General features: G+C 38.4%; 1 protein-coding gene across 8 annotated transcripts in view; it reads left to right on the plus strand.

Moving 5' to 3' along the window:
- Positions 1-20,658, plus strand: part of LOC5567168 (beta-amyloid-like protein) — a 319,312-nt gene that overhangs the window by 162,808 nt on the left and 135,846 nt on the right. For 7 of the 8 annotated variants that reach the window (XM_021854046.1, XM_021854052.1, XM_021854053.1 and 4 more), the window contains 2 exons: positions 5,998-6,136; positions 19,947-20,168. In XM_021854046.1, coding sequence (XP_021709738.1) covers positions 5,998-6,136; positions 19,947-20,168 — 361 coding nt within the window. The remainder of the gene's footprint in view (positions 1-5,997; positions 6,137-19,946; positions 20,169-20,658) is intronic. The other variant, XM_021854051.1, reaches the window with a different exon arrangement.

The following is a 20,658-nucleotide window of genomic DNA, read 5'->3' on the forward strand; positions in this document are numbered from 1 at the left end:
TTTGATGAAATGCGAAAATGTGTATTATTGAGTTACGCGCTTTTTCCATGTTAGTCCAATGTTTGAGATCTGGGCTCACAGTGACAGTTCGTGACAGCGGAATCCCGGCTCACTATGACGTACATAAATTTTGTATTGGTTTCTCCCTCCCAGGACGGCGCTAGTGGCCATGCAATTTTTGTTTTATGGATATTTCAGGATCTTGGCCACCTAGAAAGATGGCGTATTCGGGAAAGTTGTTCAGTAGTTCAAGGGCTATCATTATTTAAGTCAAGATATTTTAGATTTTAAAATAATAGTAGCCTTTGAGCTGCTGAACAACTTTGCCGAAGACGCCATTTTCCTAAGTTGTCAGGATTTTGAAATATTTGCAAAACAAAAGTTTCATGCACGCTAGTACCGCCTAATGGAAAAATCTCGAATCTTTTGGCTTGAATAATGTTAGCCCTGTGCTTATTAAAAAACTTTTCCAAGGACGCCATCTTACTAAATGGCCAGGCTCCTGAATAACAAAAGTTTTATGCTCACTAGCGCTCTCAATAACTCAATAATCACCGTATGCCAGCCCTTGATCTCCTAAACAACTTTGTCGAAGATGGTTTTTCTATATTTTATCTAGATCGCGAGGTATTTCATGTTGAACATAAAAAACCAAGGGTATTGTACAAAGTATAACGTACATTACAAAAATTCGCGCGGCAACCAAAAGGTAAACGTTGAGTTTCTTGGCTCGGTAATTGTTCCAGTTTGGACCATTTACGATTAAAACACGTACTGAATTTATTATTGACCGAAATGATCCTATGTTCTTACAGTTTGTAGAGTAGTGTGGTTAAAAACGGGGATTGTGTCTTCCTAAGGGGAAATTAATCTGATAATGAAACAGTTCCCGTGTGAAAACTTTGGGTTAAAATAAAACTCGTTTTAATCATTCCCAGACTGCGTAACCATAAATACCACAGTTAAAAGATATAGTCGATTCCTCCACAAATTAAATTTTTTTAAAAGATTGAAAATCCCATCTCTCATATCTCAGTTTTTTGATTTTGATATGAGGGTGAATATTTTCTGAACGTTGGTTAAGCATACACAAGCGTTGACCTTAATGTTTTTGTGAAAACAGTTATTTTTTATTTCTTTAGTATATTCTAACCTAGCTTTGGTCTTCGTCTTCTTGGCATAACGTCCTCACTGGGACTAAGCCTGCTTCTCAGCACTTCAACAGTTATTAACTTAGAGCTTTCTTTGCCAAAGTTGCCATTTTCGCATTCGTATATCGTGTGGCAGGTACGATGATAATCTATGCCCTGGGAAGTCAAGGAAATTTCCATTACGAAAAGATCCTGGACCGACCGAAAATTGAACCCAGACACCTTCAGTCTGGCTTTGCTTTGTAGCCGTGGACTCTTACTGGACTGGACTCTTGGCTAAGAAATGCCCCCATAGCTTTGGTATATAGGCCAATTTTTGGAAAACTTTTTTCACTAAGCTCAATAATGTACAAAAGCAAAAAAGTTTGAAGGTTTTGTTCGCTTAAGGTTAGAAAAAGATGGAGGAGGTCTAAGAGATCGTCTTAGATCAGTCTTAGAGATTTCATGGTCACAATAAAATATTTGGCAAGGGTCATGGTTTCGGGAGCATTTGCGTCTTTTGGGTTTGATGAGTCTTTATTTTTTGTTTAATAAGTTCAATAAAAAATAATACGGAGATCTATGAGAGTTTTTGTTCAGAGTAATTAGATCAATACTCAAAAGTTTTAAGTAAAACAGAGCTGCCTATCACTCTTATATTTTAGTATGTTTAAACACGTATCTCCTGAATGAGCCTTTTATTCTTGTTTCTGACAGAAAAACGAGGAATTTGTAAAATTCTACCGCACATCATCAAAATTAGAGATGTTCTCTATAGCAGCGACACGGATTCAGACTAAAATAGCTAAATTTTCACATATTTCTATCGCTAGCAAAAAACGGTGCAAATGTTCATTTCACCTACACTATGTGGGTGAAATGAACAGCTGTTGGTGGTAAAATGAACATCGTGCAAAAAACGTGAGCCAAACAAATATTTCTGAAAATTTTCATTGCATTACCGAAAATATATCCATTATTGATTGTAACCCATTGAAAAAAAGTTCTGAAGGTATCAGATTTGACATCATATCATATCAATATTCACCTCACTGAAAAAAACACGCGAAACACGTTTTTGTCTCAAGCACCAAAGTACCGCACTCCGATTTATGCTCTTAACCGTCCGTGGTGTGTGATAAAAATTCATCGAAATTTGTTTTTTCTCGTTAAAAGGCATGGTGTTCATTTTACCATCCCTGTTCATTTTAGCACCCCTTCCCCTACAGTTTAACATGAGCGATTATTCGAGACAATGCCAGTTAAATCTTCACTCACACCATCGTTGACGTTTCAAAAGCTTTCATAGCAAATATGTTTAACCGAATGATAAAATTTGATGGTATGCTTCCAATTCTTCTCTATTTGAGCTTGATTGGCCTCCAGTATCGCCAGATCAGCTGCACTTACACAAGGAACCAACCAGGTGACTGCTTGGGACTAACAGACACCCTCGGTGTATAAGTGCTGGTGACATTCTATTTTAAGGTGATAATGGCACCTGCCACGTCAGAATGCAGACCATAGAGAGGAATTGATGATGCATTAAACAAGCTCCCACAGTAGACTGCATGCACTACTGCGTCTACGCCAATTCATGCGGAAAGACGTAGGGGCTGGTATATTTTTTATGGCAGAGATGCTTGCTGTTTGGTTAGCAGACTGCCTATGTTTCAGGCGTAAGGAAAGGCGTGCAATAATGTTATGTAAAAATGGAAGCGTAAGGAATAGTAGTTTACGCAACAAATTGCAGAATGATGATTTTTACAGCACGAGTCGTACAATTACGATAAGTGCTGTAAAAATCGAGATCTGCAACTAGTTGCGTACAACATTTTTTGCAATTTCGTAGTGGACCACTGGGTATCAAAAGTTATATCGAGATGGATTTATCATTATTTTTCAATTTCTAAAAATAGTTGTGAAATGATTCATTACATAACTCAAAACAGTTGCGTAATGGCGATACCTACCTTGATACCTTGATGGCTACAGCGTAGCGTCACGCCATTGTCGGGCGTATTGTAGAACTCCATCTTCGTCAGTCTTGGGCGAAACTTCTCCAGTTGCCCCAAACGTTTAGGATCGCCAGGTCCTCTTCCACTGCGTACAGCCAGCATATTCGTGGTCTTCCCCGAAGCCGCCGACCTCTACCTAGTTCCCTGCTGAATATTATTTTCGCCCACTAAAGTCTGTCGTATTTTACACGCTAGATAATATTAGCATCTTTGTACACTTGATACAATTCGTGATTCATGCGTCTGCGCCACCCACCATTTTCGAGTTTCCCACCGAGTATTTTTCGCAGCACTTTACGCTCGAAAACACCGAGAGCTTTCCGGTCTGACTCTTTCAACGTCCACGCTTCGTGCCCGTAGCGAGCCACCGGAAGAATCAATGTTTTATACAGGGCGAATGTTGTTTTCATTTGCAAGCTGCTGGTCCTAAGCTGGTTACGTAGTCCTTAAAAGGCCCTATTCGCAGCTACAAAACCTGCAGGCCTATTCTCGCTGTCTCTCTCTTCAGAGGCACGAAGGCCTCTTCCACTGACCTGCGATCGATTCCTATTAGGTCTATATCGTCCACAAAGTTAAGGAGCATGTGCGACCTTGTGATAATAGTGCCATTTTTCTGCCCGCCAGATCTCCTAATAGCACCCTCGAGTGCAATGTTGAACAGTAAATTCGAAAGTGCGTCTCCCTGCTTCAATCCGTCACGAACGAGGTTGACACCTCGTCTGCGATAAGAACACTTGATTTCGAACCATCCAGCGTAGCACGGATAAACCTAATTAGTTTCGCCGGAAAACCATGTTCAGACATTATCTGCCAAAGCTCATTTCTTTTCACTGAGTCGTACGCCGCCTTTAAATAAATAAACAGATGGTGAGTTTGCAAGCTACACTCCCGGAATTTGTCTAGGATCATTCGCAAGCTTAACATTTGGTCCGTTGTCGAACGGCCCTCACGAAAACCAGTTTGGTATTCGCCGATGAAGGACTCCTCGAGCGGTGTCAGTCTGTTAAACAGGATGCGGGACATAATTTTGTACGCCGAATTCCGTAGGGTAATTCCTCTGTACTTGGCACACTCCAGTCTGTGCTTTTTCTTGTAGATATGGCGGATGAGGCCATCCAACCAGCCGGTGGGCAATTCTTCGTCCTCCCATACCTTCAGAAGTACTCGGTGGATCGACTGGTAAAGCTGATCACATCCGTGCTTGAGAAGCTCGAACGGGATCTCGTCCTTCCCAGCAGCCTTACAGTTCTTCAGCTCGCTGATAGCCTTTTTAACCTCTCCTATGGTCAGTGGGTTCACAGCTTGATCGTCATCATCTATGTTCATCCTGATCCTCGCTACATTTCCATTTTCACTATTCAACAATTGCTGGAAGTGCTCCTACCACCTGGCAGCCACCGCCGTTTTATTGGTCAGCAAATTCCCTTCTCGATCATTGCACATGGCGGGCACTGGTACGGTATTGTGCAGCGCACCATTGACCACTGCATAGAATCAACGCATATCATTCCGGTTCATGCTTTCTTGAGCGTCAGCTACCACACTTTCTTCGTGCTGCCTTTTCTTTCTGCGGTGGATTCGCTTTACTTCGGCTCTCGCTGTCCTGTACCGCTCTCTGTTCTGTCGGGTACCGGTCACAAGCATACGGCTTCTGGCGACATTCTTTATGTCTGGCACTCTTCATTGAACCAGTCGTTTCGTATTCGCCTTAGTTGCTTTAGGTTATCTTAGAATAATTTTGAATGAATATTGGCGGGATTTTTTTGTTTATCAATTCAAAAGATCTCTGAACAATTCTTGACAATATCCCTGAAATGAACCCTAGTAAAATGCCGAGTGTAGTTATTGAACGAACTCAATTGAGTCCCTAAAGAATCTTATTGATGAATGTCTGGAGAACTTCTTGGAATGATTTTGAAGAATTTCCTGGTGGAATCACTGGGCATAATACGGTGTCTTCCTTAGCCAAGGGGTTAGAGTCCGTGGCTACAAAGCAAAGCCATGCTGAAGGTGTCTGAGTTCGATTCCCGGTTGGTCCAGGATATTTTCGTAATGGAAATTTACTTGACTTCCCTGGGCATAGAGTACCGTCGTACCTGCCCAGAAAGCTCTCAGTTAATAACTGTGGAAGTGCTCGTAAGAACACTAAGCCAAGAAGCAGGCTTAGTCCCAGTGAGGACGTTATGCCAAGAAAGAAGAAGAATTCGGTGAAACCCATCAAAGCATTATCAGTATACATCCCAATAAAAATTATCTGGCTACGCCCATGATGGCTTCCACCCCAAACAGGATCTCGCAGGAGATTCGCGCTGGTCGTATTGGTCGCAATAATAAGTACTCTCGAGACGTCGTGCTCGCAATCCCAATTTAATTTCAGTACCCGTCATGAATTTCTACGACATGCGAAGCGAACGACTTCGGTACGGTTTCGCTATACAGGTCACGGCGTGAGCATCGAGATAGATAGCGGAGAGGGAGATTCATTCTTAGGGTTTAATGGCAATTTAATGAGCAATTTTCCCAAGGCATCGAGATCATATAGCGATCCGAAGTACGTGATGGTGGGCTGCCCCACATCTTCGAACATCTACAACTATTTTCATCTTGCGCTCTCATATTTTCCGCGAAAGGGAAGAGTTTCGTAGAATGAATATTTCACGCCATTGATTGCTGCTTCGTACTACTTTCAACTGCCAGCAGGAATGTTCTGTCAGAGTGGAGGACACACCGCTAAAGTTAAACCAACTTTTAATGATATTCTCTTTGCCTTATCACCTGCCCCATCCGTTTCCAGAGTGTGCTTCTAATAATAATGTTCAATTTCTGTTTCTTCTTCTACCATTTTGCAGGTCTATCCAGGTCGAGATATCACGAATATCGTCGAATCGTCTCACTATCAGAAAATCGGTGGCTGGTGCCGACAAGGTGCACTAAACTCAGCCAAGTGTAAAGGTGCTCAGCGGTGGATCAAACCATTCAGATGTTTGGGTAAGTTCCAACCATCGAAACGATGCACAGTGGTTTGCCTTATACAAAAGTCGGACAAATCCTTAATTGTGTCACAAATAGATTTTAAAATATAATTGACTTGACAGTCGAAGTGAACTTTATGAAAATAAACCCAAATTTAAGTTTTTTTTTTATTTTTTGGTGTAGAATGTCGGTGCTAATAGTGTCAACCAAAGCAAAAAAAACATAACATAATGACGAAAACTCCTCAAAAAGAATTCAAATCTATACTATAAGAAAAACACATAAAAAAATGACAAAAACATTTTTGCGCGTGAATTTGAGCCACTATTGGTACACCTGAAACAAGTATTGCGCTAGTGCTCTACTAGTAGCTATTCGGTAATGATGCAAGGGTTTCCAAACAAAATAGTTGATTCTTACATAGGTTAAACATTTTTCGCTCGGAGCAGCAACTAAAATCTTTAGCATGAAGATCATCTCTGGGACTTTCTTCATTTTTATGCATCTACAGGAGGCAAACACTTGCTTAAACTCAAATGCTTATAAATTTTCAAAAAAAATGATATAACTGGATGCATCCGAAAGCATCCGAAAATTCGGTCTAGTTTCAGTTATTGGTTTGGCCATGCATGTTTTATCTGTCGTTTACATTTTTTTGGCGGTGTGAAGTTGTATAGATGTTTACCATATCCCAAGAAACTAGATCATTTTCAAAATTCAATGCCACCAGACGCATTAAGATTCGTTGGATATCTTCCGAAATATGACTACTTCCGTAAACTGTTCAATCTACTGCTACATTACAACTCTCAGATTACAACCATTGTTTTTGTTTATATGACGTTATAAGAGGGAGTATGGAGAAGAAAGCAATGAATACTAGATGGATAGGTACCGTAAGGGAACGGCGAGAGAAATTCGATTAGATGTTGAAGAAGGCAAACCATATGAAACAGTATAGGGTGTTCCAGAAAGTATGGGCACGGTTTGATAATGAAAATCATATTACTTTTCCAATCAATCAAAAATCAATTCTTGTCGGGTCAGCATAGACCCTACATTTTGTTTTTGTTAAAAAAATAATTATTAAAAAATGTTTTTATCAACATCTTCCGCCGTGGTGAGTTCAAGTCCATTGTATCAAGGATGTTTCATATAAATTTTTGTTTAAAATTGTATTTGGCTTTGTTAGAGAATGCTTGAAAAAATGATAAAATTCGAAAAATCTCGAACTTTTCTCTCCACATAAGACAACATCACGAAGTTATAACTCGTCAGGTATTTTAAATAGTAAGAAAAATAATACATTTCAGGTTTACGAAAGGTCAATCCCTATTCTCTTGGATAGACAACTTTAATTTTTGATTAACTCATGTTTCAACGTAAATATAAGGATTTATTTGTTGACCATTTTCAAATCGACCACGGCTGGAATCGAATTTTTAGTTCCAATACAAATTTAACATGATTTAGTTTAAAATTTCAATATGAATAAATGATAGTCCGAATTATCATATCGTCACTGACAATTATTTTCAGTTTTTTGTTATACGCACTTTCTGACATGGAATATATTTTGCATAACAAAGTCGATCAAAAATAATGCGATTTGTGCAAAACTGATAAGAGATGCTTCAAAGAAATGTAACGTACAGCAATCAAATGTGTAAAAATCAGATTTTTATCTTCACCAGTCTTGAAATGGCAGTATGGTGAAGTCGTGCCCATACTTTCTGGGACACCCTATATTACTTGAAACGTCCTTCCTTGTGGCTAATGTCCCCTATGGGAACGGCTTGGCGTGTTGTTAGTTTCAAGCGCCTTAATACTGTTCGGCAATCAAGCAGGTTCTATCGATCGTTGTTTACAAATCCAGTTTAAAAAGCTGTCCATACATAAAATTTTAATGTTAAACAAAAGATTGAACATGTTCTGAAAATAGACAAATTCAACTTTCTAATGGCGAAGTAAATAAAATTTAGCAGAATTATGAAACAAGATACAAATCTGTATGTTGCAGTCACCCCACAGTTATGGATAACACACAGATATGGATCAAAGTTGGATTAAACGGAGAATATCTCATCAAATAGCGTTGCAATTATGTAGAACACATTTTACTTACGTCAACCATAAATCTATACAGCATCACAATCAATTATAACATGCTTAAGCACATTTTTTCCGTCCGTAGGAAATAAAATGTCAACCACGTGCCTAGAAACGTTGATTCATAACTGTGGGGCATTGAAAACCATACCATAGTTATGAATCAAAGATAAGACGATTCCGAAAGAAACGCTAAAACGTATGCTTTCACTAGCACACCATTCGTTTACCTCATAGCTGTTATAGTGTTCTGATCCATAATATGAGTCGATTTGAACCACTCCCTCTAAACCACATCTGTTGGGTGGATAACGTTTGAAATTTCGATAGAATTCGACACTTTTTCGTAAATAATCGCAATTTTTGAGATGTGTTCCCAAAAACAACTTTATTGTGCTATGCCTGGAAAGTAATTTTGTTTTGTTCAGCGTCACCATGATTTTAATCACACACTCAATCACAATTTGCTTGTTCGGTAATTTTTTATACTGGGTACGAATTGTAAACCATAAAAAATACCGTACTTTCAGCTTTTTGATTGGAAACTTCTGAGGTTCAGTAATATATTTTACTTTTTACTGAACTACGGTAGCTGTCATACTCAATTTTGCAACATTACCAAACAGGCCGAAAAGTCAGTAAAAACAATTACCGTAATCCGGGGTAACATTGATCCAGGGACGAAAAAAATCATGCTCACTATACTCAATTCGCTGACATTTATGCCTCCATCAAAGTAACCGCACCACCACCAATATGAGTGTACCAATGAAGATGGCACAAAAGTAGATGAAGAAAACAAACAACGATGCCCGTGTGTCGTTGGTGTTTTTGATTATCAGAAGCAGAAGAGTGTCAGTTTTAGTAAATTGATTATCAATGAGGTTCATATTAGTTGAACAATATTCTGCTATTCGGGTAATGAACGTCTTTAGTGTGCTTCGGGCAAAAATTACAACTTCCCGAAATGGAAAGTAAAAAAGTCAAGCAGGTTAGAATGAATATCATTTTTTGTTTTCGATACTCATAAAGCGGTTGAGTATCAGCAGGCTTAAAGGAAACCGAAAATCTTGCGGCAAGCGCTTTGCCAATCTTATTTGTGTTGTCAAGGTGAGGATAAAAACAAATAAAAATCAACGAAGATTCTACCCAGCAAGTGTCAATATAAGCGAGGGTAGATTGAGTATTTTCGTCCCTGCATTGATCAGCGGGGTAACATTGTTCGGGATGACTCATCTTGTTAAACGTTCAAATAAAAATTTATTGATGAAGCATTTTCGAACCATGAATGGTGCCTCTCTTTCGTATATTCATAAGCTAATGATAATTAAGGTTTTTGCCAAAATTGCGTATAGTTCATGCGCAAATTTGTCAACTTTTTGAAACAATGATTTCTATTATTTTCACTGACACTACCGAAAATTCATGTATCACATGAGTTCTGCAGACGATGTGATCAAGGGAAATGCGGGTGTTACTAAAAATGGCATCCCCGAAAACGATTCCGTTGTCAAATCTTTCATAAGTTTATTCATTTAGGCAACATTAACTAAATACTATTACGAATGTAGAATTTCCTGAGGAAATTGCCTACTTTTAGGCGTATTACGCGGTTCAAGGTGTTTTTAATTTTGAAATAACTAAAAAGTAAATGACTTGTAAGAGTTTGGTCTTCATATTCGGCTTCAGGTGCCCTGATTTTTTTAGTAACGACATTTCCAATATTAGCGAACGTTGTTTACTTGGGTGATCAATGTTACCCCATATCAGCTGAATCAAAAAATCACTTAAAACATTTATTTCAACATGTTTAAATCTTTCGAAAAACAAAATAAAGTACATAGCTAGGAGCGGTGGGTGCTAGTACTTGTTTTAAAAATATGAAACTTGTAACATTTGTATTGTGAAATGAAAATTGACTATTCAGTAGTTGACGTTTTCTAATGACTTGTCGTCAAAATCAAATCAAAACAAACTGATACGCATGCGTAAATGTGTTAAATGAAAATCTCCTGCTGTATACTGCTGTATGTATCTATAGAATCAGCCGGTCGGTGCCAGGACAGTTTGGTTAACTTTTCCAGCACCTTATTTGCGCTCTCTCGTGGTAAGTAGTCGACATTTAGTGACAAACTCAACTATTTTAAGCAACCCAAAAAAGTTCAGCGCGATTTTAACTGCTCTTACGTTGGTAAATTCGGTTAGTATCCATACTAGAGATACATTTATCTGCATCATTGAGTTTGCCTCTTGTATGCAAACCAACCAAATAATAATGATTTTGTCACACATCTTTCGATTACTTTCACTGAGATACAAGCGTACCGTAGATGTTTATTCACACGAAAAAATACTGAATAAGGCCCATGTCCATGTCGTTTGGTTGTTTTTTTTTTGTATTGTTTTTAGAGAAAAAGCAGAATCCGGAGGAGAAGCATGGGAAACTGGAAAGCCAGTAAAAACGCTCTACAATTTTACTGACAAAGTCAGTAATTTCCATCAAACAAAACATGTTTCGGTTTACTGGGTTTTTCGGTAATCGTAAAAATTACCGAAAAATCCGTTGATCCAAAACCCAGTAAAATTTTACTGGGGTCGGTAATCTGAATTGGCTGTGCACATGTTATTCTTAAAATTGACCCGTAGTTGATCCATAACTGTGAGGTGACTGTACATGGGTTAGAGGTGAACTCATCAAGGTCGAAACCCTACTCAAATAAATATAAACTAACTGTTGGGCTATTATACAGCTAAACATGAATGTGATTTTTCCCCTTTTGGGACAAAAAAAAAACTATTGTTCATTTGACAGTGTGGATTGTTCAGTGTTCACTGCCTAGTAGCAGTGACACATTATTCCGAACATCTTCACCGTGAGCAGGTACAGTCTTCAAAGTTTTAGAAAAATATGGAACATGATAACTTTTCATAAACAATTAGAGACATAACTTGACATACAACTGTGTTTAGAATAATAATACAGTTAACTCTCTCTTACTCGATATTCAAGGGACCATCGAGTGAGGGAGGTATCGAGATACATTTTTTTAAATTTTACGCTTTTCATTTTTCTGACAAAATACATTCAAAGTAGTAACTTTAACGTAAAAACAATAATAATACAATTTTACCAGATTTACCTTTGTGACACATTTTTACCGGTCAAAAATTTGGTCACCCAGAAATGGGTAGTAAATATATATTTTACTATCAATCATAATACTCAAATTCTTGAAATTTATTAACATTTGGAGGACATTTGAAACTTTTTATGCAAATATCGAGTTAAAGAGGTAAACTCACTTGGGAAACTGAAACAGATAGCATCGAGTTAGGGAACATCGAGTTAGAGATATATCGACTTACAGAGGGATCAAAGCATGCTAGATTGAAGGGACCACACATTCCATCGAATTTGGGGGAATATCGAGATACAGAATACCGAATAAGGGAGAGATAACTGTAGTAAAATCTGATTTTAATAAATAATATTCAAATTTGGCATGCTTTTCCTTTGAACTACAAATATAAAGACACGGACACCGTCTTCAGCCATTTAGCTGCACAGACTGTTACTTAACACTAGACAACGGACAAGCATGCTCCAGTGGCACAGTCGAGAAACATTCCTTACGAAAAGTTCTATGGCTCAATTCCATAATCACAATTATTAAAAATTTTCGAAGTATCGGTTGAAATAGTAGAAGCATTAACCTAAGAATGCTAATGTCGCTACTGTTCGTGTTACCAACATTTAGTTTGCCACGCGCTGACAGCTTGAGTACCGGTCCTCAAAATGTCAAATAAATTTAAAAACCATCAACTACAACATGGCATCGATCAAATAGTGAAAAGATACCGTTAAAGGTGATAATAAACTAATTCAGTGTTGTGACAACAGCGCCATTAGCGTTCTATTACTAATATTTCTATTGTTGAAATAGCCAAACCCTTCGTCTCTCCGGGACCACCAAGTAGGCATTGCTTCGGAGAGGGGCTATTGCACATCGCAACCTCAAGGTTAGCTGCGTACCCATGCAGCAACGAACATCGATTACACGCTTAGGGGGGTCCATCGAGGCAGCATGCTGGCGCTTTGCCAGCTTCACGGGTGATCCTTACCACTTCCATTGTCCTCTGAAGGCGGGCAGGGTCAACCACAACGCCCGCGTCTAGCTGTTCTGCAAGTATCATGAACTGATACTGCGTGCTCCGCTATTTGACCTGCTGAAGGCTCAGGCCATATTAGCTAGCACCCTTTGGGATTGCTGAAGAAGGGGACCTCCACCTGCCCTGACCCTTACCAACAACCAAAGGCTCGGATCCAACCCAATAGACCGGCGCCACGACAGCAACGCTACCGTGTAAGGTTCGATTTCGACTCTAGGGCACCCGTATGACCTTCGCAGCCGACTGCGAATCCTTGAAGCACCTGTTGCTTAGCGTCTGCACTAACCACTCCTCGAGTCCACGCGCCACCTCCTTTGTAGCTCCAAGACGATGTGGGTGATAACCGATGAAACGGCATTCCAGCCATACTCGTCTTCACACATCCTCTGAATCAGATTGTCTGGAGTCGTGTCTCCACCGCATGTGGCAAGCAATCAGCAATGAATCAGATCTGAAGCACTTCAATAAACAATGGATCAGACTTGAATTATTTGAACATGATATTTTCTTTTCAAAATTAAGATATAGAACTAGTAAAAATTTATTTTTTATACATGGTTGATAACGCCACCTGACTGCATTATTATAATTCAAACGATCTCCATTTCGGATGCCAATGAATTTCCGAAAAACTTCACCGAAGACTCGAACTTTCTATCTCATCTGGTTCAAAGGATAGAGTTTGTTTCATGTGTTTAATTAATTAGCTTACTAATGCCATCTAGTGGCAAAATTGAGAACCAAATAGTTTGCTTTTCGTATGTCCTGGGTATCCTGAACAAGTTTGCCGAAGACATAAAATTTCTATCTCATGTGGATCACAATATGTTCAATTTTAATGCTCACTAGTGCCACCTAGTGGCAACATTTTGAACCAAATTGTTTACCTTCCGAGTATCCTTGACTGTTTGAACAACTTTGCTGATGACTCTAACTTTCCATCTCATGTGAATCACAAGATAGAACATGCTTAAAATGCCCAATTTCACATGCTCACTAGCGCCACCTAGCGGCGAAATTACAAACTAAACTATTTTCTTTTCGGATGTCCTTGATCTGCTGAACAATGATGTTGTAGACCGCACTATTATAGATCATCAGCATTTCAAGATATATTTCATGTTTTGAGGTGATGCTAAACTTTTCAGAGTGATTCAATATTCAGCTGAGTGTTGCAATACTTTTTCGAGCGAGTTCGTATTTATGACGGGTAGTGTATATTTTGACTCAATAGACCATTTTTCAAAATTTAAACGGTTTTTTACAGGGGATTAGTTGCGCCTCCGAATGCATTCACTGATATTTGGATATCGATGGATAATCTGGATACACAGCCGAAAATTGAGTGTACACCTCCTATTCCATTAGGGATTGGTGAAATTTAAGATATATCTGCTTTATATAACAACATCGTATATGAATGAAGTATATATGCAGTTTGAGGTCTCATGTGGAATATATTCAAAACACATTAATTACTTGACCATTTGACAGGTTAGGACACTCAATATGCAATTCCGGAGAATGAATCCAATGCCAATGTTGATTTCCATACTGTTACCGTTGCGAAGATCTAAATTTGTTTATTTATTTTTCAGAATAATTGTTAGTTTGTTGTTTAGTAAAATTAAACTAATTATTAGAATTATAAAAAAATGTAAGTAAAATTGTTGTATGGTTGTTAATAATTGTTAATTAAATGTATTACTCCGAAATTAGTTGTTAGGAACAAAATACGTTAATACACGAAACACACATTGAACACGTCTAACAATAATCATGCACAAAAGAGGGAAAAGTTTCAGCCATAAGGTATGCCACTTCAAAAGGGAATAAAAGAAAGGGTATGGAAAAGGGAACAGGATGAGCAGGCTACTGGGTTGAATAGCGCTAAAAAAAGGTCTATTCCAAATTAGATCTCAGTGAGACTACACGGAAATATTTGCAGAAGTTAAGTTGACCGTTATTTAGTTATTGCGTTTCAAGTGCATTATTGCCTAAGTGCATATACCGTTCGAATCAGGTATGAGTATTGCCGATATATACGGTATCCAGAATACCCAATAACCAGCCTAACGCCCTACCCATAACCCTACTACCAGGACCCGTTATCGTTTGCCTGAAGATTTCGGCAGAGGCTCCCACGACCCGTCTAAACACGTGGTGAACCCCTGTAGCTGCCCTGAAGGCCCGCCTAAGGTCCAAGGATCACCAAGGATACCTGAAGCCGACCATTTGGAAACCCCGACGCCCTAAGAAGCTGGCGCAACCCGTTAAGGATCTGGTATCAAATCCAACGCGGAGACCGTTGGGCCACACCAAGCCATGCAAGCCCCGTAGACTTCGGGTTCAGCACAGAACGTGCCGATCAACCACCACGTGCTCCACTTCCGGCCGGCCGCATCGAGACACTACACTTCACCTCCACACGACACCCAGTAAGTCCAATAACAGAATTTAAAGTTACATAGTGCGTTTTACTTGAACCCTTGACGAGCTTTTGCCGACCCTAAGAGTCTCTCTATTTGAGCCAGGTCCCTCTGACCGGCCGGATAACAATACTGTGGCAAAAAAATATCACATTTGCACAGGGGACGGACCTGGTGTAGTGGTTAGAACACACACCTCTCACGCCAGTTTTTAATAAATTATCACAGACTTCTCATCAAAGTCCTCTATGGATTATCATCAGAACCCTCTTCAATCTAAATCTTCTGAGTGAAAATCTTTAATATCTCCTTCCTCTCATCAGTGTCCTTTAAGATTTTTCATCAGTATCGTCTATGGATTCTTATCAGAATTATCTCTGGATTTTTATCATAATCCTCCTATGATTCTAATCAGAATCCTTTCAGATTTCTCATCAGAAACCTCTCAAGAATCTGCATGGAATTCCTATCTAAATCCTTTCCGGATTCTAATCGCAATCCTTCCACGATTCTCGTCGAAATCTTTCCTAGATTCGCATTTTTAACCCATTCCTTCCTGGGTTCAAATCTTGATCGTTCCAGGATTTTCATCTAAATCTTCCAGGATGTTAATCGCGGTTCTACCAGAATTATGGGATACTCTTAAAAAACGCTTTAGCAAAGACGAAATAAAGACCTCCATATTCCTTGCAGTTGCCTACACTGTTATGGCATATAAGAGTAAAAGTATTGTTGCCAGAAACTTTCCAAAAGTTTCGTCAGAAAGTTTCCAGGGTTCTCATAAGAAATCTTATCAGAAACTTTCGGGATTCTAATCAGCTTTCTTTCCTTCCAGTAAAGTGAACTCCTATAAATTGCTAAGACTCTTCCAGTGTAGTTTCAAAAGTTTCAAAAAGTGGAATTATGTTACTGAACTAGAATTTCTGCTTAGTTATCAATTGTATCAAACAAAAATCATGATCGTTTTACCTTTCCGAAACAATTGGATTCACACACCTCATGTAAGAATTTCTTCAAAGCTTACATTAATGTAATACAAGATTATTGATCATTTAAGGCCGCACGGGACGTCATCATAATCACCCTATCCATTTGAAGAAGCAAATCCCAAGAACCACTCCATATATCGATGCGAAAAATGTATTACTATGATTCTTTATATGTCGTGCACAACCATTTTCAGCTTCATCGGTTCACTTAAGGTGAAACAGTTTGGAATCAACTTCTAAGATTGCACTAAAACTTCAAAGGCACAAATCTCGCGAAGAAAGCGTTCCACAACAGTGCACTTTTTATTTTGGCTTTGTGCACTAGCGGAAAGCTTAAAATAAGAAGATCAGGAACATTTGCCAACTATTTCTCCTGTTTTGTGCCATTGAAAACGTGAGTAGGGTGAGAAGTCGGCCATTGCGACGGCCATCTTTGGATTCTGAGATGTTTCACCTTAAACTCGAAATTTGCTTCCACAAAGTTTCGATGATAATTGTTAGAGTGAGACAAAAGATAGGGAAAATAACACGGTCTCCTGTGTCACCTTAAACTTTGTTTTTCATTTGCTGGACAATTGCGAGAAAAGATGATGTTAAAAATCGACAACATACCTGATCAACCTAAATTTTTGAGAAAATATCGTTCAATAAAGTTATCTCTCTCTTACTCGATATTCCGTAGCTCGATATAGAGATATGGAACCATAGTAAAGGTTGGCTAACTAGAAGATCCTTTGGATCGCAGTTGCGCTGATTTTGTTTTCTGTTAGTCGATACATCCCTATCTCGATGGTTCCTTCAATATCGAGTCATGGAGTATTGACTCTAATTTATTTGTTCACAGCAAGAAAAGTAGAGTATCTTTCTGTTAAATGTCAACATTTTGAAAATAAAAAATAAAATGCTTGAAACGACTTCCATGCGAACATCGCATCAGAAAATATTGCCAACCAATAGTAATTCGAAAAAGATCACCGGGAAAAACATTTTCCCATGACTGTCTGCACCAGTAACGATCATATGAGCAAAACTCGATCAAATGTATCAAATCAATGTGTTGATATTTTATTACCTTTCAAACAAAAAGTTTCAGGAAGTCAAACCAAAAACAACTTTGAAAATATCACTAGCCTTTTGCTAATGAAATAATCTATCACATCGCCGAAGACGCTAGATTAATTTTACCGGATCGTCATTATGCTTTTAAGGTAATAAGTAAGAAAATCTCGATAAAATGTATATATTTTTTCAGTTTTTCATATAAATTCCAACAATTGTTTTTGCGTTTTGTATCTTATTCAACTATGTTTTTTTTATCTGGATGTTACAAACATACTGTTAGTAAATCATTTGAATGTATAAATTAATGTTTATTAGATGTAATTGGAAGATTATCACTCAATACCCTAAAAACCCATAGGGCCAAGTCAAACTCTATATAGTTAAATCACAGTTACTGATGATTTAGACTTCTAATCTTGGTATTTACAGTCACAAACTATTTAAAGAACATCAATTCTTAAGGGTTTGTCCGGCCTTGCGCCACTGTGCACTTTTGTATTTGTGTGAATGTATATGTGACCGTGTTTTCTGGGGCACCGTGCAGAGACTCCGAGGCCACGAATCAAAGCAAACTTCACCCAGGGCACCGTTATTTCCTTTTTCCATCATCACAGCTGTATCGTAATGGCTGTGGCAGCGGTACTTCTCCTCTAGCTGACACAGGATGCACCGAGACCGTCCATATCTGAAATTAAATTGAATTTATCTCGTGCTTTAATCTGAACCACCCGCAGCAGTTTGCTTTGTCTGTTAAAGTAATTTGGATTATTGTTGCGAGTGCTTCTTTGTACGTTCTTGGTAACTTTGTCGTCGAATCGAAAGAGTACTGAAGCTGACGTTTAAGTACATCTAATAAAATTAGTAACGCCAGTAACTCTGTTGATTATGCAATTCTACGTATAATTCCTTAGAAAAATATGGTCAATTCGAATGATATTGGATTTTAATTAGAGATTTCCTGAAATACTCAATAAAGCTACGATGCATGGAATGCAAAATTGTGTTAAGATTCAGTGTTAATACTTCAGAGATTTTGAATCCCACTTGAAATATTGACAAGACGATAGATTTTTGTGCCAACTCAATAATGCTTTAATAGTGGTTCAGATAGCCGCAGCGTTAAACGCGCAGCTATTCAGCAAGACCAAGCTGAGGTTTGTGGGTTCCAAAGCCACCGGTCTAGGATCTTTTCAGGTTGGAAATATTCGTGTTTTCCCAAGACAACATTTCCACGCCAAGGAATTTTTCCAGGCGTGGCTCCTGATTTTTTTTCAGTGATGCCTTCAGCAATTATTTCGAATATTTTTAAAGAAATTCTTTCAACAATGATTCCAGGATTCCTCTAACGATTGCTTCAGGAATTTTTTCAGGGATAATGCTAGGAATTTTAGGGATTTCTCCAATTATTCCTTCAGAGATTTCTTCAGGAATTCCATCAAAGATTCCTCTAATAATTCCGTTATGGTTTCCATAACGAGTTTCTCCAAAATTTCTTTTTGGATTTTCTGTAGTAACTCCAACCCGTTTTTTTTTTGAATTTCACAAGAGATTCCGCCAGAAATTTCACCAGAGCTTTCTCTAACTTGAATATTTTTGATGTGGTGTTCTAGTTGAACCCATCGACAAGGTATGGAAAAGTTGTACCGCCCCGTACGATGGTATCTGAGAAGTTTAATAATATCTGATATACACTCCCGTGCATAAGTTTGGGTTCACCCCCTCAAAAACATACAAAAGTGTTCTGTCCATATCTCTGTGATTACACGTCCAATTGAAACTCTCTAAGTCGCATTCGAAAGGCAAAGAGTTATTCTTACTTCGTATGTATTTTTCCAAAAACATTTTTTGAATTTTGTATACTAAATTTTTACTTAAAGTTGTGATATTTTTCAAAAAACACACTGAAAATTCATATTCAATTTCCTCAGCATTGGGTCGACCAAAATTTTAAATCAAAGTGTCATTAGAATCGTAATCTTATATTCTTTGAAGAGACCCCACAAAATTTTGGCGGAAAAATCTGGAAAGTATTCAAAATCAATGAAACAGTCAGTCAAGTCATCGTGCAAAAATTTGGGTTCACCTGAACTTACCTAAATCTGTGAAATCTCAAACCAATCATGTACGCGCCATTATTTGCGCTCAAAAAAGCTTTAAACTGTTAAAATCGGTTGAAAAATGGCAGAGATATTGACAAAAATGATGTGCATGCGGCTCAGGTGAACCCAAACTTTTGCACGATTTGCATCATACTGAGGGGTGAACCCAAACTTTTGCACGATGACTTGACTGACTGTTTCATTGATTTTGAATATTTTCCAGATTTTTCCGCAAAAATTTCGTGGGGTCTCTTCAAAGAATATAAGATTACGATTCTAATGACACTTTGATTTAAAATTTTGGTCGACCTAATGCTGAGGAAATTGAATATGAATTTTCAGTGTGTTTTTTGAAAAATGTCACAACTTTAAGTAAAAAATTAGTATACAAAATTCAAAAAATGTTTTTGGAAAAATACATACGAAGTAAGAATAACTCTTTGCCTTTCGAATGCGGCTTAAAGAGTTTCAATTGGACGTGTAATCACAGAGATATGGACAGAACACTTTTGTATGTTTTTGAGGGGGTGAACCCAAACTTTTGCACGGGAGTGTATGAAAATGTTTTTTGCTATATCTTAACTATTTTACTTATTTTGTGCTCTATGTACTAATCTCTTTACCAAGACTATGATTTTTTTTATAAACGACCTGCTTTACCCCATAAACATAACCATAATCTGACATATTTATTACTGACCGCTAGTAATACGTTCGTTCTATTCGTTAGTCATCAAAATCTGCCAATCGCATCAAAACCCCAAATGTACCTATTCCCTAACGGGCTTTGTCTGACCTGAAGCAATCCGACCCGATAGCAAATCAATAGCAAATCCTCTTACACCCGGTCATCTACCGCTTTTAAAAGATTAATCGCAAACCCATGCCTAAGGCAGCCCCAAGTTTTGGGTCAACTTTTTATGCCGCCCGTCCTCATCCAGTGCCGTTTCTTCCCCTCTGCTTCCAGAAGGTCCTTTCCAGTCAGACGCTCTTCTGGTGCCCGAAGGATGCCTATTCGACCACATCCACAACGCATCCCGGTGCTGGCCGTTCATCAGGTGGAACCAAACTGGCGCCGCAGCATGCCAGGACCGGAACATGCAAATGCGAAGCTTCGCCATGCTGCTGCCCTGTGGAATCTCGCTCTTCTCCGGTGTCGAGTTCGTGTGCTGCCCAAAGCACTTCAAAGGTAAGTGTGCTTTTGCGTATATCATAGAGGGGTATGATGATATCATCGGTGAATCTACTACTTCAATGGCGTACTCAGTACGTAGAGGAAGAACCCATTCAAGCTTCCTGTGCACTCCGCTGCTGTTGTCCGTTAAGGGTATGCGATATTCGGATTTTTTATATCGATACCTAATGAAACGGTATACAAACACTGTCATTGACGACACAAAACGAAATAAGCGTGGATTTTTTTTAACGAAACAATACTATGATTTCATTTCACAAAATGTATTTTTCATCATTAGGGCAAGATGAGCACTAGGGCGGTTTAAAATTTAAAAATGTTTGAAAATCCAATCTCCAATCCAGTTTTCTAGGTAGTGATTTAAAGGTGGCTCGAAGACGATATAGGTTTATATGGAAATTACTATGTAGAAATTTAGAAAAATGTTCCAAACACGTTAGTACTTGAATGTAAGTAAATAGAGGAAAAGCACCAACTCTTTGAC

The sequence above is a fragment of the Aedes aegypti genome, chromosome 3 (genome assembly GCF_002204515.2).
Source record: "Aedes aegypti strain LVP_AGWG chromosome 3, AaegL5.0 Primary Assembly, whole genome shotgun sequence".
NCBI lineage: Eukaryota > Metazoa > Arthropoda > Insecta > Diptera > Culicidae > Aedes > Aedes aegypti.